Source organism: Pogona vitticeps, chromosome 2 (assembly GCF_051106095.1).
Source record: "Pogona vitticeps strain Pit_001003342236 chromosome 2, PviZW2.1, whole genome shotgun sequence".
Taxonomy (NCBI): Eukaryota; Metazoa; Chordata; class Lepidosauria; order Squamata; family Agamidae; genus Pogona; species Pogona vitticeps.
The window spans coordinates 57,776,233-57,795,444 of NC_135784.1; the positions used below are offsets into that span (position 1 = coordinate 57,776,233).

Consider the following 19,212-nt stretch of genomic DNA (forward strand, 5'->3'; position numbering starts at 1 on the left):
AATCCAGGCAACATTACGTTTAAATTGTTCCACTCCATTGTTTTCTCTTTGTCTTCAGATTTCTTCTCTCTCCACCATGATCAGATCTGACCAAATTCTTCCCCCTATGAAACTCAACTGTAATAGCAAAGCACTAGCAGATCCATGTAGGTTCAAGTGAAAGCTTTGCATTTGCAATTTCAATGTGTCTTTTAGCTTGTCTGCTCATCATGCTGGGACATTAATGCTCAATTGTCCTTTAGTTGCCCTTCTTTACCCATTTTCCTATCAAATCACTGCTGAAGCCCTACAAGATGGACTAGAAAAAAAAGAGAGAAACAGCAACTTCAATATAATGCTCTCTCTCTCTCTCTCTCTCTCTCTCTCTCTCTCTCTCTCTCTCTGTGTGTGTGTGTGTGTGTGTGTGTGTGTGTGTGTGTGTGTTTTGCAACCCTGATCATATTCAGGAATGGGCCTTACTGAATCCTTTCCCATTGCTGAATGATAAAATGGCTTCTCTACCAATGAGAGTAGAAGAGAGATTCTTTCCATTGCTCTGTCACCTTCACAGATCTCACTGGGTTCATATTCATGAAGGGAATGATAACACGTTGCCCAACTCTTCTCATTCCTTCAAAGCAATTTTGCCCATTTCTCTGGCAAAATGCTCCTCCTCTTTGGGAGCAGCCTTTGAAAATGGTACTGTTCTCCTCCATGAACTAGTACATGCACTGTCCCGAGATCTTAGAACATTCAAACCTCTGTTAAGGGACACATGGAACTGACTCTTTAGGCATGCATGCCAAGTCCATTTATAAATAGGCATAACATTTCCACATCATCTGCTCAATCCTATCTCATCTCCCCATCACTGCCTAATCAGGTACTCTTTAATTTAAATACTTTCTGCCTCCATGTTAAACAAGGCTTCCACAAGGTGGTGACCAAAGCCATACAATCTACAACACATATTAAAACAGTAAGCAGCAAATGATTATAAGAGAGCAATAAATGAGGAGAAAACACAGCATTCATGGCAGCATCCTGCACTGAATAGGAAATAATAGGACAGCTGGGATTCTTCTGTGCTCAACTGGTGTTCTGAGCCAGGACAGTGAGAAGCATGAGGGGATTTCCATGACTTTATCTCTAATTTCCAGTCTATTTCTCCTCTCTGCTTTATTTCTGATTACAGAGAGGAGTGGGATGGGCAAATTCTCAGGGGTGTGTTTATGGGATGGATTGGGACCATGTAAGAATTGAAGGTTCCTCTTCCTGGTTAAAACTTTGAATTTAACTGTGAAACAACTAGAAGCTACCTGAGATGGTAACACTAATATTATGCACTTGTGGAAAACCTCCTTGACTAAACATTTCCTAAGTACTTTTCAAAGGCAACCCTGCATAAATCACAGGTCATTCTCTGCTATGAAAGTGTGCACAGAGTAAATTGACAGCAGCAGGATTTTTTAAAAGTACATTTTATAGCGTTTAATTTCACAGTGGATCTGACTGTGTAGATAACTGCATGTTCAGCTACATTAACAAAGCTTGCTCTGAAGCCAACATAAGATGGACCATTACATACCATCTGATTATAACAGACAAAGAAGTATCATTAGTTACTTCATTTTGTGCTGTAAAAAGCAATTGGTTACTTTTCAAAGCAACATTTCAAGCTCTGGAATAGTCTGATTCTGGGATAATGTGTTTCTGTGTGCAGTTTGCAAAGAAATGGCAATGTATTCTCATGCAGGAAATGAAAGCAATTGTCCCTGGTCTTTAATACTATATAAAGCATACAAGGTGATATGCATGTCAGGAAGTTTTGACTAGTACCTTATGTGTAATTCTCAGGCTAGTATTTTCTCACTGGACCAAAACATAGTACAATTTAACATTTTTATACTTTAAAAAAAAAAAAATCATCGAGCTGTTTAACATGACACAAAAATTTTCATGCCCAGGCATCTTGGATTAATCCTGGTGGGAATTTGTCTTTTTATAGACTACTGGATAAGGAGTCAGCTGAAATGTAGGATCTTAATAGAGAGGGGTGCAGCTGTTTTAGCAATTCCCTGAAAGCTGAGATTCAGTAGAATTAATAGAAATAGCTTCCCCCACACACTTTGTGAGCGACCATTTCCCTTTTCACTGCATGTGGTAGGGCAAAAACGTGCTGTGAAAGGAAGTGACTCCTCTAAAAGAAATGGCTATACATCCCACCCGAGAATGTAGTATCTCATGTATTTAGGTAGCTCTATAAATTGGATTTGACAAGTTGCAGAACCAAACATTCCTTTCAGCAAGCAAACTCCTAGTTTTATGAGTGCTTTCAGGAAACATGTTTACTTTCTCCAGCTAGTAGCACGAACGAGTAAAAGTAAAGCTTATACAGCAGTGGTTCCCAATCTTGGGTTCTTGGACTGCAATTCCGAGAAGCCTTCACCACCAGCTGTGTTGGCTGAGGTTTCTGGGAGTTGCAGTCTAAGACCACCTGGGTTATCCAAGGTTTTGTGCTATATAGCCACATCTTTATTGCTGCAGGTGAACTACCCAGATATCCTCAGTTCCGTCTCTCTCCCTCTACCATTAGCAAGAGCATACTTCAGCATGGAGGCCTTTTATTTCCTGACTTCAGTCTTTCAAACAATTATGAAGAACTAGACTATTAAAAATCATTTAGCCATATCTGTTTTTTCTTTCTCAATTGTTCTGACCTGTTGCTTGATAGCCTGTGAGACAGGGAAGATCTCTCTCTCTCTCTCTCTCTCTCTCTCTCTCTCTCTCTCTCCCTCTGCCTGCCTGCCTGCCTGTCATAATGCAATTACAAAAACAATACAGCTGAAATCTAAAAGAAAGTCAGTTTTAAAACCAATTTAAGACAGCATTAGTCCCTAAAAGCTTAAAGAAGTAAAATATACTTCCAATACCAGGCCATGCTGAGGCAGCAACGGGAAGATAGACCTTGCCTCAGTAGACAGGCCTCTGGCTTGGAACAGAAGGTAGAGTAGGATAGGAGTCAAAACAGACCACCCCTGTTAGGACACAGGTCTCCCTGCTCTGGAAAGATCAGGCTTCTGGGCTGGATAGCACAGGAAGATAGCTTACTAATGTACCTGCTATACTTTTGATTTGATCACTTTTGATTTGCTTTATAGCTCTCCCAGTGCTGCTGATCCCTTGTGGAAGAGGAGAAATGCTAGCGAGGTGCTCAATGTTGTAATTATTTCTTGTAATAGTTTCACATAATGAATTGACTTGAAGCTGCATTTTGGGCTGGTTGCCTCAGGTACCAAATTGTGAGTTACACCCATAGAAGACTGTACCATTGGACTATAAGTACTGTGCAAAAAGCAATATGCATTCAAGCTGTGCTGCTGGTTTCAGCTCCTGAAGTAACAGCTAACATAGAAAAGCAAAAGTGCTACCCATTCCAATGTATCTGTTACTGCATTTTACCATTTCCTGCATTGCAAGTGTTAGGACAAGCAAAGGATGTACTACTGTGTTCCACTGCACAACTGGTTGCACAAAAGACAGTTCGCTGTGATTGCATTTCTATGTTGACTCTTGTGCTAGTGCAGAGCAATGCTTAAATCCAACACAGTGATGCTAATGGAGTTCTGCCCTTTCCTTGTATCTGTCTGGTCATGCCTCTCAGGCCCTTATTTATTTAACCTCTATGGTACAGACACTCCTGTGGTACTTTGATTTTTATAAATCACATGAACTGTATTGATTTCCATTTCCATTTTAAATCCATCCGTTAACAATGGCAGCAAATAAAAAATGCTACAAATACTCAAAATTTGCTTGGCAGAACTAAGTATGACCACTGAGTAGTAAGAAAGCCCAGTGTTACTTTTTTTGTATAACTCTAGCAAACTTAATTCATCATTAATTGTTTTTATTGGTGTATTATTATAATTATTTCTCAGATGAATGATTTCATTTCAGTAGGCTGGATAGCTAGACTTGCCATGATTAATTCCTAAAAACTGAAGACTAATAGTTATCACCACAACATCTGGTTTTTTTTTAAAAAATTGTGCTGTTGACTAAGGTGCTAAAGGCCCAGGGAACCATTAATCAAAGATAAAGTGCTTTTGCTGTCTCAAAAACTATGATCAATCGCAATACCTAAAAGGCCTCCGAATCTATCCTCTGAAAAATACCGCCAAAAAACTGGGGGGGGGGGGTTGACCCACCTTAAATCTTTTAAAGTTGATTTAATGTTGTGTTACATTTAAAATAGATGCAAAAAATTAAATTCATCCTCTTCTATTCTAAACTGTTTGGGGGGGGGGGACTGAGTCTAGAGTGTAGGTACCAGGCGGTATTTCTGCCTCACAGCTGCAATTGAACCAAATTGTTATTACACATTTATAGCACAGAAGCATGACACGATCCTTGGCTAAGCATATGCATTTTAATCCCAGCAGAGGACTCCAATGGCCTGCCTTTGTAGATCTCTTCTGCCAGTGCTGTAAATACAAGCTTGTCACAAACTAATGTGTCCCTTTGCATCTGAGACAAGGAGGGTGGATGGGTCACAACTTACCCCACTTTCACACTCCTTTCTACATCCTCCAGCAGAGCCCTACCATCAGACTCCAAATCTAAGAATAGCTCTACTGCAACTTTCCTTAAACTGGTTGTTGTGGGTTTTTCGGGCTCTTTGGCCATGTTCTGAAGGTTGCTCAGTCTCTGTGGCCGGCATCTTCAGAGGACAGGGGTAGCACTCTGTGCTCTGGTCATAGTTTCCTTAAACTGTTTGGGGGGGACAGTGCAACTTTCCTTAAACTATTTCAATTTCTTCCTGTTTCTTCATCCATAAAATGGCACAAACAGCCATAGGCCCTTTAAGAATTAGAATTTATTAGGCTTGGATCCACTAGAAACTGCCAGTGTTTTTTCAGGCCTCACTTGGTTGTAATTCTTTGCTGAGACAACATCTTTTTCCCACTCAGCAAAGGAAGCATGCTGGGAGCTATCCATGGTGTTAATTGCCACAGAATCTGCCAGTACTAAACTGATAATAAACTCTCTTGCTTTGACTTTGCATGACTTACTGTCACTTGATGGGTGGGTGGGTGTGTCACCTAACGGACTCATCTTAATTGCTTGACACACTCTGATTTCCTCAACCTCTATTTGTAGCTTATATCCCCCACCCCAGTCTCCAACCATAATGAAAGATTGTTTCTTCTTATGTGTTATGGGCTTGTGACTTCCCTGTCTTGCTCTGTCACGAAAATAAGAAGATAGGAAGCTCATGTTTTCATTCTGAACTAACATGATTCCCTGCTTGCACCCTAAAACATAGTTAATATTTACTTTGGCCTCATGGAAAACTCTTAATCAAAGGTTAAGTACTTTTGTTTGATAAACCAAGAAGTGGAGTTAACTTGATTCATTGAGTCAAACCACATTTAGTTGTGTTTATAATAATAACATTAACCTCTGGCTAACTGAAAGTAAACGTTAAATTTTTCAATTTCTTTCTTCTGGCTGTGTCATCATTTATCACTTTATTTATTTATCACTTTATCACTTTATCACTTTATCACCTTATCACCTTATCACCTTATCACCTTATCACTTTATCACTTTATTTATTTATTTATTTATTTATTTATTTATTTATTTATTTATTTATTTATTTATTTATTTACTTACTTACTTACTTACTTATTTACTTAAAATACAACTGATATAGACCTAATCTTCAGTGGTTTGCAGGATTGTTATGTGCCATCAAGTTGTTTTCAATGTATGGCAAGCTTATGAATTAACTATCTCTGTAAGATCCTATCATTAATAGACCTCCTCAAGTTTGCGAACTAAAGCTTCCTTTATTCAGTCAACCCCTTTCATGTTAGGTCTTCCACTTTTCTAATGCTTTCCACTTTTCATAGCATTATTGTACCTTCCAACAAGTCAAGTTTTCTCATGATACATCCAAAGTACAATGCCTAAGTATGATTGTCTCTGTTTAGACATATTAGCTTCTTATGATATTTCTGGCATGATTTGATTTAAACCCTATTTGTTTGTTTTTCTGGGGTCCATGGTATCCATAAAGCTCTCTTCCAACATCATGCTGAATAGATCATGTTTCCCTGTCATCTTTCTTCAGATATAACACTTGTACATAGCAATCAGAAATATTATATTATAGATAATCTTGGTCTCCAGTAACAATTCTTATATTTCAAGATCTTTTCTGGTTCCATCATAGCTGCCTTTCCAAATTTCAGTCTCCACTGATCCAATTTATACAAAATCTTCAACAATTTCAGTTTGTTCATTGTCAACACTAAGATTATAAATTCTTCTGTAGCCACTGTTTTTGTCTTCTCAAACTCGATCATAATCATGCTTTTGAACTTTCTCTTTAACCTTCCTCAGTAGTCATTTCAGGACATTGTGCTTTCTGCCAGTAATATAGTGTCATTTGCACAGGCCACGTTAGTGATAGGCAACTTAAATTCCATTGTTTTCAATGGTCTCCTTTAAGTGTGATTATGTCTAGTTTCTGCCCTGTATCAAATTAAAATTACCTGTATCAGTTACCCATGCCCAAGAAAAACTAGTCCCAAGAAGCAGTCAAAAGGTATATTTAGAAGACACTGTAATATATATGTTTGATTCCACTTTTATTCCCATGACTCCATCCATTTTTTCATCTTAAGTGCTCTCTGGGAGAGAATTCCGAATTCCTCACTGAACTACAGATCCCAGCATCCAACAGGATACAATCAGGACCGGTAAAGTGGCATTAAGTTGCTATTACTGAAAGTCTCAGAAAGTGTCCTGAAACTTCACTGGGTCCAAAACACAGCAGCCACATTGCTGCCTGGACTGGTTACAGGGGTCAAATAATCCCCCTGTTACAGCAGCTCCACTGGATGCTGATCCATTTCCAGGCACAATATAGAGTGTTCTTTTTAACCTATAAAGCCCAAAATGACTTGAGTCTGAGCTATCTCAAAATGGTGTCTCCCATTTTGAGGTGTTAAGAGCCTCAAAAGGCCCCACCACCTTCACAGGTACATTTGGTGGGAAGACAGGAGAGAGCCTTGTTGATGCTCTCAGACTTTTGAACTCCTTCCCAAAGGAGGGCAGGCTGGCCCCATCTTTGCTGTCCTTCCACAGGCAGGCAAAGACCTTTCTCTTCAGGCAGGTTTTTCCTTAATGACTGGCCGTCTGAGAGGGGTTTTAAATGGATTGTTCTGCATTACTGCTTTGACTGTGTTTTCAGTACTGTATTGCTTTGGTTTACCATTTCTCAGAGGCGTGTTTGTTTCTTTTTAATATTGGTATACTTATTGTTTTTAGCTTTAAATATTGTCTTTTAATGGTGTAAGCTGCCTTGGGTCCTTTATTAAGGAGGGAGGTGGGGTAAAATATTTTAAATAAATAATAAATAAATATAATTATGTAATGTAGACATACGCTGTCATCTTTTGGGAGTGAGGGGGAATAATGTGACTCTGTATTACTGATTGAAGTAACAGGGTTGAATGCCACATATGTGCATAGTACAAAGAAAGCTTCCTAAATCACTCTTGTCACATGTTCTCATGCAAACAACACAGATCTAAGATGTAAGGATTAAAAGAAAAGTTAAGAAAATGCGTATTTCCCACCAGCAGTCCATTTTTGGCTCTCACAATATGACTTCTTCAACAATACCAATCCAAGCCATTAGACTTGCAAATGGAACCTCTGTTTACCTTCCACTAGCCAATCATGAAGCAAAGCTCACTGGAGTACCAGATGGAGAACCAACTAAAAACATGGATGTATAGGCAGGCCTTCCCTTCCAGTTAATTCCTGTCCTGTTTCCGTTTTTTCTCTTTATTTGATTTATTTTGTATTTTTCCCATTGCAAAATCATTTAATTAATTAATTGTTATAAATTTTTCTTGAACTTATCATGTTTTATGTTGTATGCCGCCTAGAGTGGTCAAAATGACTAGATAGGCAGGGTATAAATACAATTATTATTATTATTATTATTATTATTATTATTATTATTATTATTATTATTGATGATGATGATGATGATGATGATGATGATGATGATGATGATGATGATGATGAATGGAAGCACATGCTTTCAGAAATAGATATCTTTTAGCATTTAAGGTAGCTCCATTTTCAACAACCTGATAACTGAAATGCATAGTTTCACCCCAAGAGGCTATGATGGGACACTGTAGAGAAATGAGTGAATTGAGCATGGTTCAAGCAATAACATACCATGTGTTCTTTCATCTACAATGAGCACTCTTGACTACTAATATCTGTTTTGCAATTCAAATAGAATGAGCTCTACTGAGGTTGAAGAATGAATCACCTTAGACTATACAGAGTACGGGTGTCCCCAAATCCCACTCATTATCCATTATTGTTTTTTCCAGCTGGGGGGGGGAACGACAGTAATTTCAAACAGAGCAAACACATGGCCGCCATCCTCCCACTGTCTGTGTAGAATCTAGGTCATGGATCCTGACCTCAGAGCATGTGTATACATAGATACATTTTCACACACCCTTTCTCTATCTTACACACAGCCCAGTCAGTGAGTTTAAGCATCAGCTAGCAGCAGAACACATGTTCCAAAGCATCTGTAGGTGCTTTGCAAAATAACTGGACACATGCCAAGTGGGGCTGGCGCACTATATGTGTTTTAAAGGAGGTACACTAAATGATTCAACAGCCATTTTGGCTTCCTGCTGCCTCTGTAAAGATCCATATAAAAGTTCCTTTCCCACCTGCTGGTTAGGCAAAAATGAAGAAACAGAAGAATACATGAATCAGCCAATTGCAAGTAAAAATGGCCTATTGTTCTCAGATGTTACATGCCTCTAAACTTTTGTCCAGAGCTTTGGGCAGTGTAACATTCAAAGTTGCTCTTTCATTTAGCTGTACAGCTTCCATTCATTGAAGGATTCCATTAGCAAAACAAGCTCTTGATTAGTCCAACAGACCTTTATACACTGTCCAAGAACTCCAAGACAGAATAAACTATGCTTTGGCTCATTGCTTACTATCAGTCCCAATCATTTCCAATTAATTGTTACTGGCTCAAATCTCATTAGTTAAGAACACATGTCGCATTGTATGAATACATTTGTTTTGGTTTTCATGTTTAAAGCCTAACACTGTCTTCTATTTTAAGCAAATGGTCGAAGTACCAGAAAAATGTCCAGAGAAGAGGGGGCAAGGAAGGAGGATCTCTAGCTCCTCAGAGCATTTAATTTGAATTTTGGGCCATGGAGGAGAGGGTGAAAAGGGGGAGAAAATTATTCAGGATAACTGGAAGTGTAAGGGGGGGGGAAACAGAATGGTCTAACCTCACTGCTTTCACATCACTTTCTAGAACTGCAGGTTCTTCAACATAGGATTCTTCTCCAAAGAAGTCTATCATCCTTTTCCCCCTTCTGTATAGATCTTCAGTATACTTCTCCCACCTTCTCTTTATTTCCTCGGTAGTGAGTTTTCCTGTTCAGGGTTAGCGTTAGGGTTCAGCATTCATAACCTAGGCTTGAATTTCCCTTTGATTTCTTGGAGATGTCTTGGTCCCCCCCCCCTTTGTTGTTCTTTATTTCTTTGCACTGGTTGTTGTAGTACTTCTTTTTGTCTCTACATGACAGTTGCTGAAAAACTACATTCAGGGTTCTGATTCAGTCATCTTTTACTTTTGTTCCTCACCTGTCCTTTGCAATTTTAAGTGTTTCTTCTATCATCCATCAATGTTCTTCTTTTCTTTTCATGACAGGAACTGTCTTTTTCGCTTTCTTCTCTGATAATATCTCTGGTTTCATTCCATAGTTCATCTGGTTCGTGGTCAGTTGAGTTTAGTAATGCAAATCTATTCTTTGCGTGGACTTTAAATTCAGCAGGAATGTTCTTTAGATTATATTTTGGCATTATGATTCTTTTAGTATTCTTTTTCAGCTTTACTGCTTTTTTTATATTAACAGCTCACGATCAGTACCACAACCCACTCCTTATTTGGCTGAGTGCATACAGTTTCTCCATCGCCTGCTTCCAATTACATAGTCTATTTGGTGTCTATAATGACCATCTGGTGATGTCACATGTACAGCCATCACCATGGGTCAGAGGTGACCTTAATAGCACATAACAACAAACCTCATTGCTGTACCTGATACTGCTATCCCAGGAACTGCTAAATAAAGACAATTTCTCTCCCTAAAACCACTGAAGCAGTAGTGGGCAAAATGCACCTCTCCAGATGTTGTTGGACGATAGCTCTCATCAGCCTTAGCCAATGTAGCCAATGGCTGAGGAATGCTGCAAGTCAGAACTGGCCCACCATTAGCCAGAGTGACATAGTAGAGTGTTTGGGATAGTGGCAGAGCCACTGTCACCCCTCCCCCCACTCCCTGTTGTCTGGTCCCCTACCACCCATGCCCCACACCACCCTCATTGTGCAGAGATACTTCTGTGGGAAGAAAAGGAGACTAATAAAGTGGTGGCAGCAGCTGCAGCAGCTGTATAAGGGGTTGTTTTAAAATGCCATGGGCTTCCTGGTCAGCTACAGATTGTGGACCCTCCCACAATGCCTTGGCCCTGAGTGCCAGACCTTCAGCAAGCAGCTGGCTGCACAGTGGCCATGATCTAGAGGGAATTGGGTAACTACCAGCTATTCCAAAACCATGTGCTGTTATTGTTGTTGCTGCTGTTACTGCCATTACCATCTTCTCTCTCCCCCGTCCCCCATGTAAGCATTCTTATAGATAGCTGGTGTGGTATAGTGGGATAGAGTGATGAACCAGGACTCAGGAGACCTGGGTTGAAATCCCTGCTCATCCATGGAAGCTCATTAGGGGTCACTGATTAGGGATGTGGAAGTAGTAAATCCACTTACAACATAGTTTATGTCATTTGACTTTAACTTGATTTCCTTGTAATTTGCTTATTTAGTGCCTGATAAGGACTGCAGCTTAATATATTTTGTATTTAAACTTGTATTCAGTGATGGAGTAGTTTCTGTCCACACTGTTAGCTCTGTGGTGGTTCCTTAATCTGTCACTCAGTGACACGACATTCATCATATGATGGAATATAATAACATGCATGATCTTGCTCTTATTCTTTTCTCCTCAACAACTAATTTTGCCCAGCTACTTTGACTCACAATTTGTTGATCTTCTTAATTAAACCACAGCAATCAAAGCTGGATAAATAGCAACTAAACATCTAGATTAGCATCACACTCTTTATTTTTGAGCCACACCAGCTGATATAAAGTTTGAGCTCACACAAAGTTTCCACTCTTTTGGTTGAATAGCAGAGTGGGTGTATGGAAATGTCATCATTTTGGCAATCAATCAAACTATTAAGGTCTTGGCTAAAAGGCCAGACTGATTCTGTTATGCTGAATGAGGTGGCAATCTGCTCTGGCTAGGGTACAGGGTGGGTAACTTAGAGTCAGAGAGAAAAAGGTGCTCCTGAGACTTTAAGAAAATAAGAGCCTTTTGCTTCTTCTCAACCAGGGTGTGGCATGCCTTTGTTCTCATTATTAAGATGTAATAGAAGACACAACATGTTTAAAAATAGCACTTTCCTCCCGCAGAATGCTATGCTGGCAAAGATAGTGATAACAGAAGTAAGTTTGCTCAGGGACTCTTCCCACCTTCTCTGAGACACATCCACTTTGCTTTTATAAGGTCACAAAAATAGACTACTGTGTCTAATCAAACCACGGCTCCTCAGGCTGAAGTAATCAACAAGTGAAAATTTTAAAAGCTATGGCTGGTTTATGAAGAAATAGTAACTCATCATGAAGGATTTTTTACAAATTAGACTTTTCCAGTCACTTCATCTCTATGTTGGGAAAAGTTAATCTGGTTGAACTCCATCACATCAGGTTGCTCTTAAGGCAGAGCAGCAGGGCCAATAAAACATGGTAATTTGAAATATAGAGCAGTTCCTATTTAGGGCTGCCAGCTTACTTCCTGACCTGATGTCTGGAAGGTTGAAGGACAAGCCTCAAAGCACACCAAAAGTCCCAGGCAAAGGCCCCAAGCAAGCCAATATATGTTTGAGTAATAAGTCTGCTTACTAAACAGTCTAACTAGAGGCAGCAGTTATATAACACCTGGCATGACCTTATTGGCTGGTCATATCACTTGACCTGTATGCATCTTAAAGCTTTAGTATAAATTCTAGCCACCTGTAGCAGTGATATAGGAGAGGAAGGTCATACAGGCATCAGAATTACAAAGGAACAAAATAGGGGTCAAATTGTGATTTACACCCTCAGTGGGAAATGTCAAAAAAAATGACGAAATAAAAAATAGGCATCAAAGCTTGAAAGTACTCCAGATTCCATCTAGGATTGCTTTGAAACTTTTCAAAATCATTTTCTAAATGTAGGACACATTTCTGCTGGTGTTGACATAAGGTCTGTGTAATTTAATGGAGCAGATTTTGTACAGTTGGCATCCTTTAGTCTCGAGAGACTATGGTAGCAGGCTCTGAACAGAGATCTTGGAACAGCGTCTAGTGTGGCTAAGAAGGCCAATTTGAGACAATCTCTTCCACACTGAAGACAAATACAATCTGTCCCCTGTCCAGGTTCATGATTTGGCTGATTTTGGGACTGCCTCTTTGCCTTGGCCTGCTGAACAAGTGTCTCTTCAAATTGGAAGAGACCATGCTGCACTGCTTGCCTCCAGGCTGAATGCTCAGATGTTAAGGTTTCCCATATGTTGAGGTCCATTCCTAAGGCCTTCAGATCCCGCTTGAAGATATCCTTGTATCACAACTGTGGTCTCCCTCTGGGGCACTTTCCCTGCACTAACTCTCCATACAGGAGATCTTTTGGAATCTGACCACCATCCATTCTCACAACATGCCCAAGCCAACACAGATGTCGCTGTTTCACTAATGTATACATGCTAAAATTTCCAGCTCATTCTAGGACTATTTTATTTGGAACTTTGTCCTGCTGGGAGATGCCAAAAATGTGTTGGAGGCAACGGATAGAGAATGTGTTCAACTTCCTCTCCTGCCATGCACAAAGGGTCCAGGACTCACTGGAATACAGGAGTGTGCTCAGCACACAGGCTCTATAGATCTGGATCTTGGTATATGCCATCAGCTTTTTATTAAGCCATACTCTCTTTGTAAGTCTAGAAAACATGGTAGCTGCTTTGCCAGTGCGTTTATCCAGCTTGACATCTAGAGAGATTATATCAAAGATCTTGTAAGCCACCCAAAGATCTTTGAGTAGTGTGGGCGGCATATAAATTAAATCAATGAATGAATGAATGAATGAATGAATATATGAATATATGAATGAATGAATGAATGAATGAATGAATGAATGAATGAATGAATGAATGAATGAATGAATGAATGAATAAAGGAAGGAAGGAAGGAAGGAAGGAAGGAAGGAAGGAAGGAAGGAAGGAAGGAAGGAAGGAAGGAAGGAAGGAAGGAAGGAAGGAAGGAAGGAAGGAAGGAAGGAAGGAAGGTAGGTAGGTAGGTAGGTAGGTAGGTAGGTAGGTAGGTAGGTAGGTAGGTAGGTAGGTAGGTAGGTAGGTAGGTAGGTACACAAAATCATGAACAACCTCCAATTCTTGTATCAAGATGGTAACAGAGGGAGGTGAGTCCATGACCTGGCCCATGACTTGTGTTTTCTTCAGGCTGATTGTTAATCCAAAATCTTGGCAGACCTTGCTAAAATGATTCATAAGTTGTTGGAGGTCTTTGCCAGAGTGGGCAACAATGGCTGCTGTTATTTATTTATTTATTTATTTATTTGGATTTCTATCCCACCCATATAGACCTACGTCGAATGTCAAAGGGATCTGATGTTGAGCCATCAAAAACTACAGTGCCCTTCATTTCCTCATGAAAGGACCTGATGATGTTAAGGAGCCTCCTTAGCAGATTTTGGCTAATTGACAAAATGGGAGGGAATATCTCTGTCATGTGCCTGATAACACACCCAACTATGCAAGAGAGATGTGGTCTGACATCTTGTCCATTAGTTATATCAGATTATGCAGATCTTAATGTAAATACCAACAGAATGCCAGCCATAAAAGAAACATACTAAATACAGTTGTAATCTTGAAGAAAGGAGAATTACTGGCATTGGAATCCTAAATTTTTTTTCCAAGCTTTGACCAGAGGAGCTATCCTTTTTAAAAGATGTTTTCAAAATACTGTACATTAAATGAGACACCCATCTCTTAACCAGCTTGCCTGGTACAGGGCAAGAAATATTAGGCTGTTAAGTCCAGCCAGTGCTTTTTTCTTTTAATGCATTTTTGTGCTCTATGATAGTTGATCAGCTACATGTGACACAAAGATTCTTTGGAACCTCATGCATTAGTCAAAGCAGAAGTGAATAAACTCTTCCCAGGCTCAAATGTTCCACCAGATGGCTTAACAGGCTATGACCGGTTCCATCAAACAGCAGATCAGATAATGGGCTGAAGAACCCAGGGTACAAGAAGCCAGGGTACGAGTTAACACCTCCCCTGCCCTTACAGGTGTTTGTTCCAGATGCTGGCAGTCTCTTTAGAGCAACCACAAAACCATAGGGCCATCATTTTAGGTACAGTATAAATGAGGCAGTGTGGTTTAGATTATTTTACTGATAATGTAAGATTTGCTTATATTTGTATAGCCAAGAATATATCTTTTCTTCACTACTAGTTTCAAAAAACTCATGTCAAGTGAGGACTCTTCGCTGTCAGTGTACAGTGCAATCCTAAGAAGGTTTACTTGGGAATAAGTCTCAGGTAGTGCTTTTCACACACAAGGCGAGTAAGGCAAGTTCTTCTCTTTGCAGCAAAAAATGAGAATATTATAGGGAGAGAGAGGTACAGACTTCGGGGCCCACAACTGACTTGTGTGAAGTTCTGTGATCTGAAACTCAACTGGGCTTTGAGAGTGCCAGTCATCAGCTGCATGTTCTCACTCAGTGATATTTCTGTTTGTACTGAGGTACAGGGCTGATGGGCAAAATACATCCTATGACTAAAAAATCCCCTCAAAACCAACCCCCCCACACAATTTTACAGAAATGTTTTGTTTATCCAAAAGTTGCAGTTGGTTTAAACTAGTCACATAATTTCCATAGCTCTCTCTAGCCTTTTCTCTGTTAATCAGTGGCAGCAGCTGCTCAGATTTCTTTCTCTTCTATCTATGAAATGGCTTCAAGAAAACTATTTCTCCCAAGCAACTTCTCCTCAGGTCACCTTTATGGCCTACAATTCAATCTAACACATGTCGATTTGCAGATTTTTGGCACATAGAGAGAAGGTTCATTTTTATCACTAGACAGATTTCTAAGGGTTGATGACAAGCCAATCCTGACAAGAGTTCACCCAGCCTCTTCAGTGCCTTTTCTATGTCCTAAATTATAACTAACTAAAAGAGGGCAATTAGGTCTTGACAATTAAAATGATTTACTTACCCGAAGTAACAGCTGGAGCATCTCCACATATCTGTAGGAAAAGAGATTCAGATTTATTAAACTGCCAACCAGCTAGACTAAATGAATCAATGAGGAAGGTACTCAGCTAATAAGATTACTGCAAATATATATATAGTATTTATGTATATTTGGAAAATGTTAGGGCATAACATTGATATTGCTCAATGGCTGAAAATATGGCAAAATAACATAAAGCTCACAAAATTGGTTAATTTTAAAGAGAATATATATAAGATGTTTTATAGGCGGCACATGACCCCAGAAAAATTGTCAAAGATGTATACAGATGTATCAAATAACTATTGGAAATGTGAAATACAAGTGGAAAGTTATTATCATATGTGGTGGTCATGTGGAGTAGCGAAAAAATAGTGGAAAAGAGTACATGCTATGTTACAACAAATATTGCTCTGTAAGGTGCCATTAACCCCAGAATTGTTTTTACTGAGTATGATACCCGATAATATAGATAAATCAAAGGAATATATAGTTATATATATTGTGACGGCAGCTAGAATTATATATGCTAGAAACTGGAAAAGCCCGACGGTACCGAAACAAGAAGATTTATTGAAAAGATACGGGAAATAGCCGAAATGGATATCTTATCAGAAGTCATGAAAGATCAACCCCTGCAAAAGGCAACAGAAAGATGGGATCTATTTAACAAGTGGACTGAATCAACAGGCAGCAGCTGAATAACATATATTGAAATGAGAACTTTATCTACAAGGCAGAAAAGAGTAAATAGAATAACTTAAAATCTTGATATGGCAATAGGTATAGATTGGATATCAGTATGTTATTGTCTCTCCTCTTCCTCATCAATTCCAGTTCTCTTTTCCTTTTTGACACCCCCTATGTTAAAAAAAATTTTTTTTTGAAAACTCAGCAGTGGCCAAAGGATTGGAAAAGATTAGTCTACATCTCAATCCCAAAGAAGGGCAGTGCCAAAGAATGCTCCAACTACCGAACAATTGCACTCATTTCACATGCTAGCAAGGTTATGCTCAAAATCCTCCAAGACACACTTCAGCAGTTTGCAGACAGAGAACTCCCAGAAGTGCAAGCTGGATTTCGAAGGGGCAGAGGAACTAGGGACCAAATTGCTAACATGCACTGGATTATGGAGAAAGCCAGAGAGTTCCAGAAAAACATTCACTTCTGCTTCATTGACTTTGCAAAATCCTTTGACTGTGTGGACCACAGCAAACTATGGCAAGTTCTTAAAGAAATGGGAGTACCTTATCCATCCATCCATCTTACCCATCTCCTGAGAAATCTATATGTGGGTCAGGAAGCAACAGTTAGAACTGGATATGGAACAACTGATTGGTTCAAAATTGGGAATGGAGGACGACAAGTCTGTATATTGTCTCTCTGCTTATTTGACTTATATGCAGAATACATCATGCGAAAGGCAGGACTGGATGAATCCCAAGCTGGAATTAAGATTGCCAGAAGAAATATCAACAACCTCAGATATGCAGATGACACCACTCTGATGGCAGAAAGTGAGGAGGAATTAAAGAACCTCTTACTGAGGGTGAAAGAGGAGAGCACAAAAACGGCTGAAGCTCAACGTAAAAAAAAGCTAAGATCATGGCCACCTGTCCCATCACCTCCTGGCAAATAGAACAGGAAGATATAGACGCAGTGACAGATTTTACTTTCTTGGGCTCCCTGATCACTGCAGATAGTGACAGCAGCCACGAAATTAAAAGACGCCTGCTTCTTGGGAGGAAAGCCATGACAAACCTAGACAGCATCTTAAAAAGTAGAGACATCACCTTGCCAAAAAAGGTGCGCATAATGAAAGCTAAGGTTTTTCCATTAGCCATGTATGGAAGTGAGAGCTGGACCATAAAGAAAGCTGACCGCTGAAGAATTGATGCTTTTGAGTTGTGGTGCTGGAGGAGACTCTTGAGAGTCCCCTGGACTGCAAGGAGAACAAACCTATCCATTTTGAAGGAAATCAACCCTGAGTGCTCACTGGAAGGACAGATCCTGGAGCTGAGGCTCCAATACTTTGGCCACCTCATGAGAAGAGAGGACTCCCTGGAAAAGACCCTGATGTTGGGAAAGTGTGAGGGCAAGAGGAGAAGGGGACGACAGAGGATGAGATGGTTGGACAGTGTCATCAGAACTACCAACATGAATTTGACCCAACTCTGGGTGGCAGTGAAAGACAGGAGGGCCTGGTGTGGTCTGGTCCATGGGGTCATGAAGAATCGGACTAAACGACTAAACAACAGCAACAACAACACTAAAGATAATTGTGGATATTTATAAAATTGATGCACTCACGTTTTCTCTGAAGACAGAAGCTCCTGGGCAATGAGATGGGCTCTGGATTGTCCTTCTTTCTGTTCAAGAATAAAATAATAATTTATTTTTTTATTTGATTTATACCCCGCCTATCTGGTCTACTCGCCCACACTAGGCGGCTTCCAGTATAGGATAAAACAGTAAAACACAAGAATATTACATAATCAGGGTCAAATGCAGAAAAAGTTAAGAAGTTATGAGTGCCCTTGGTTTGCATACAGTTTGGATCCTGTACTATAGAGATAAAACCACCATTAAGCTGAAAATCACCAAACTGCCATGAACAACTGGAACAATAAGGAATTTTTTTTTGCAAACATTGCATGATCTATATAAACTTAATACTGTATTCCATGAAGTTTTAAATGAATGTTTTAAAGTGATGTTAAAAAGCGTGGCAGAATCCTCTCCTTTTGAAAGAAGAGTTTTCTAGGTGCCAATGCAAAATGATATGGTGAGTGCCAGGTATATTTCAGATACTCGCATCCCAGTATTTGTCCCCACTTGCTTTGATATTCATATGGAAGTCAACAGAATTCTGTGGCTGAAATCCTGTTGCTTAGCATAGTAAGCTGCACTAGAGAAGGCCTACTGAATCTGTGGTGATTTTGTGTCAACTCCCCTATAAGTTCCATGGATTCACATAGCCCTGCTCTAGTTGCATCTTAATATGTTAAGCAGCAGGATTTCAGCCTTTGACCCCTTTAGAAGGGCCAGAATACTACAGTACTGTGAGTCTTCATAAACTAGAATGCACACATACACATGGACAATGAGTACAAAGGAAATTCATAAGTGGTACTGCCAAGATCTGTGAAATGCAAGTGGTAGCAACACTAGCCACTCTGCACGTCCTCTGTGGATGGGCTTGGCTGAGAACTGCCAAGACGCCCAGCATATTTCACCACCGACCAAGGTTCCATCTCCTTTCTTGTATACAGTTTGTCACAGTCGGGCATTCTATAAATGATTAATTTGTCTTGAGCCAAAAGTCAAAACACTGGGACCCCCGGGTATCACATGGGTAGTCTAGGGCGAGTTCTGAGACAGTGTCTCTAGGCGTTGCCCTCATCTTGTGTTGTTTAACTACTGTTTGTTTAACCAGGAAATGAACTCTGAGATTGACGACAGTATCCGGAGACAGACTTCTGGGAACAGGCAGACGTAGGGAGTGCGGGTCCTTCAACTATCAGGTTCTGAACACTGAACCTGCAACCGTGGTTGAAATATGAAGAGCTGTCACTTCATTTTAGTGATCTTTGACAGTTCTTCGTCAGACCAGCAGAAAGTGTTTTTATGCTTCCTTCCCAGACTTCTGTTTCCTAGTAGCAACAGAGGCTCCAGTCCCTGCTGTTAAGTCTGAGCTTCAGTAAAGGAAGCCCTATATCTGGCAGAAAGTTCTGGCT

At 39.9% G+C, this 19,212-nt stretch overlaps 1 protein-coding gene across 4 annotated transcripts in view; it reads right to left on the reverse strand.

The window, feature by feature from the left end:
• FGD5 (FYVE, RhoGEF and PH domain containing 5) overlaps nucleotides 1–19,212 on the reverse strand; it is a 162,121-nt gene that overhangs the window by 48,283 nt on the left and 94,626 nt on the right. For all 4 annotated transcript variants that reach the window (XM_020802797.3, XM_072989496.2, XM_072989497.2 and 1 more), the window contains exons 4-5: nucleotides 17,786–17,844; nucleotides 15,458–15,488 (exon numbers count right to left, since the gene is read on the reverse strand). In XM_020802797.3, coding sequence (XP_020658456.3) covers nucleotides 15,458–15,488; nucleotides 17,786–17,844 — 90 coding nt within the window. The remainder of the gene's footprint in view (nucleotides 1–15,457; nucleotides 15,489–17,785; nucleotides 17,845–19,212) is intronic.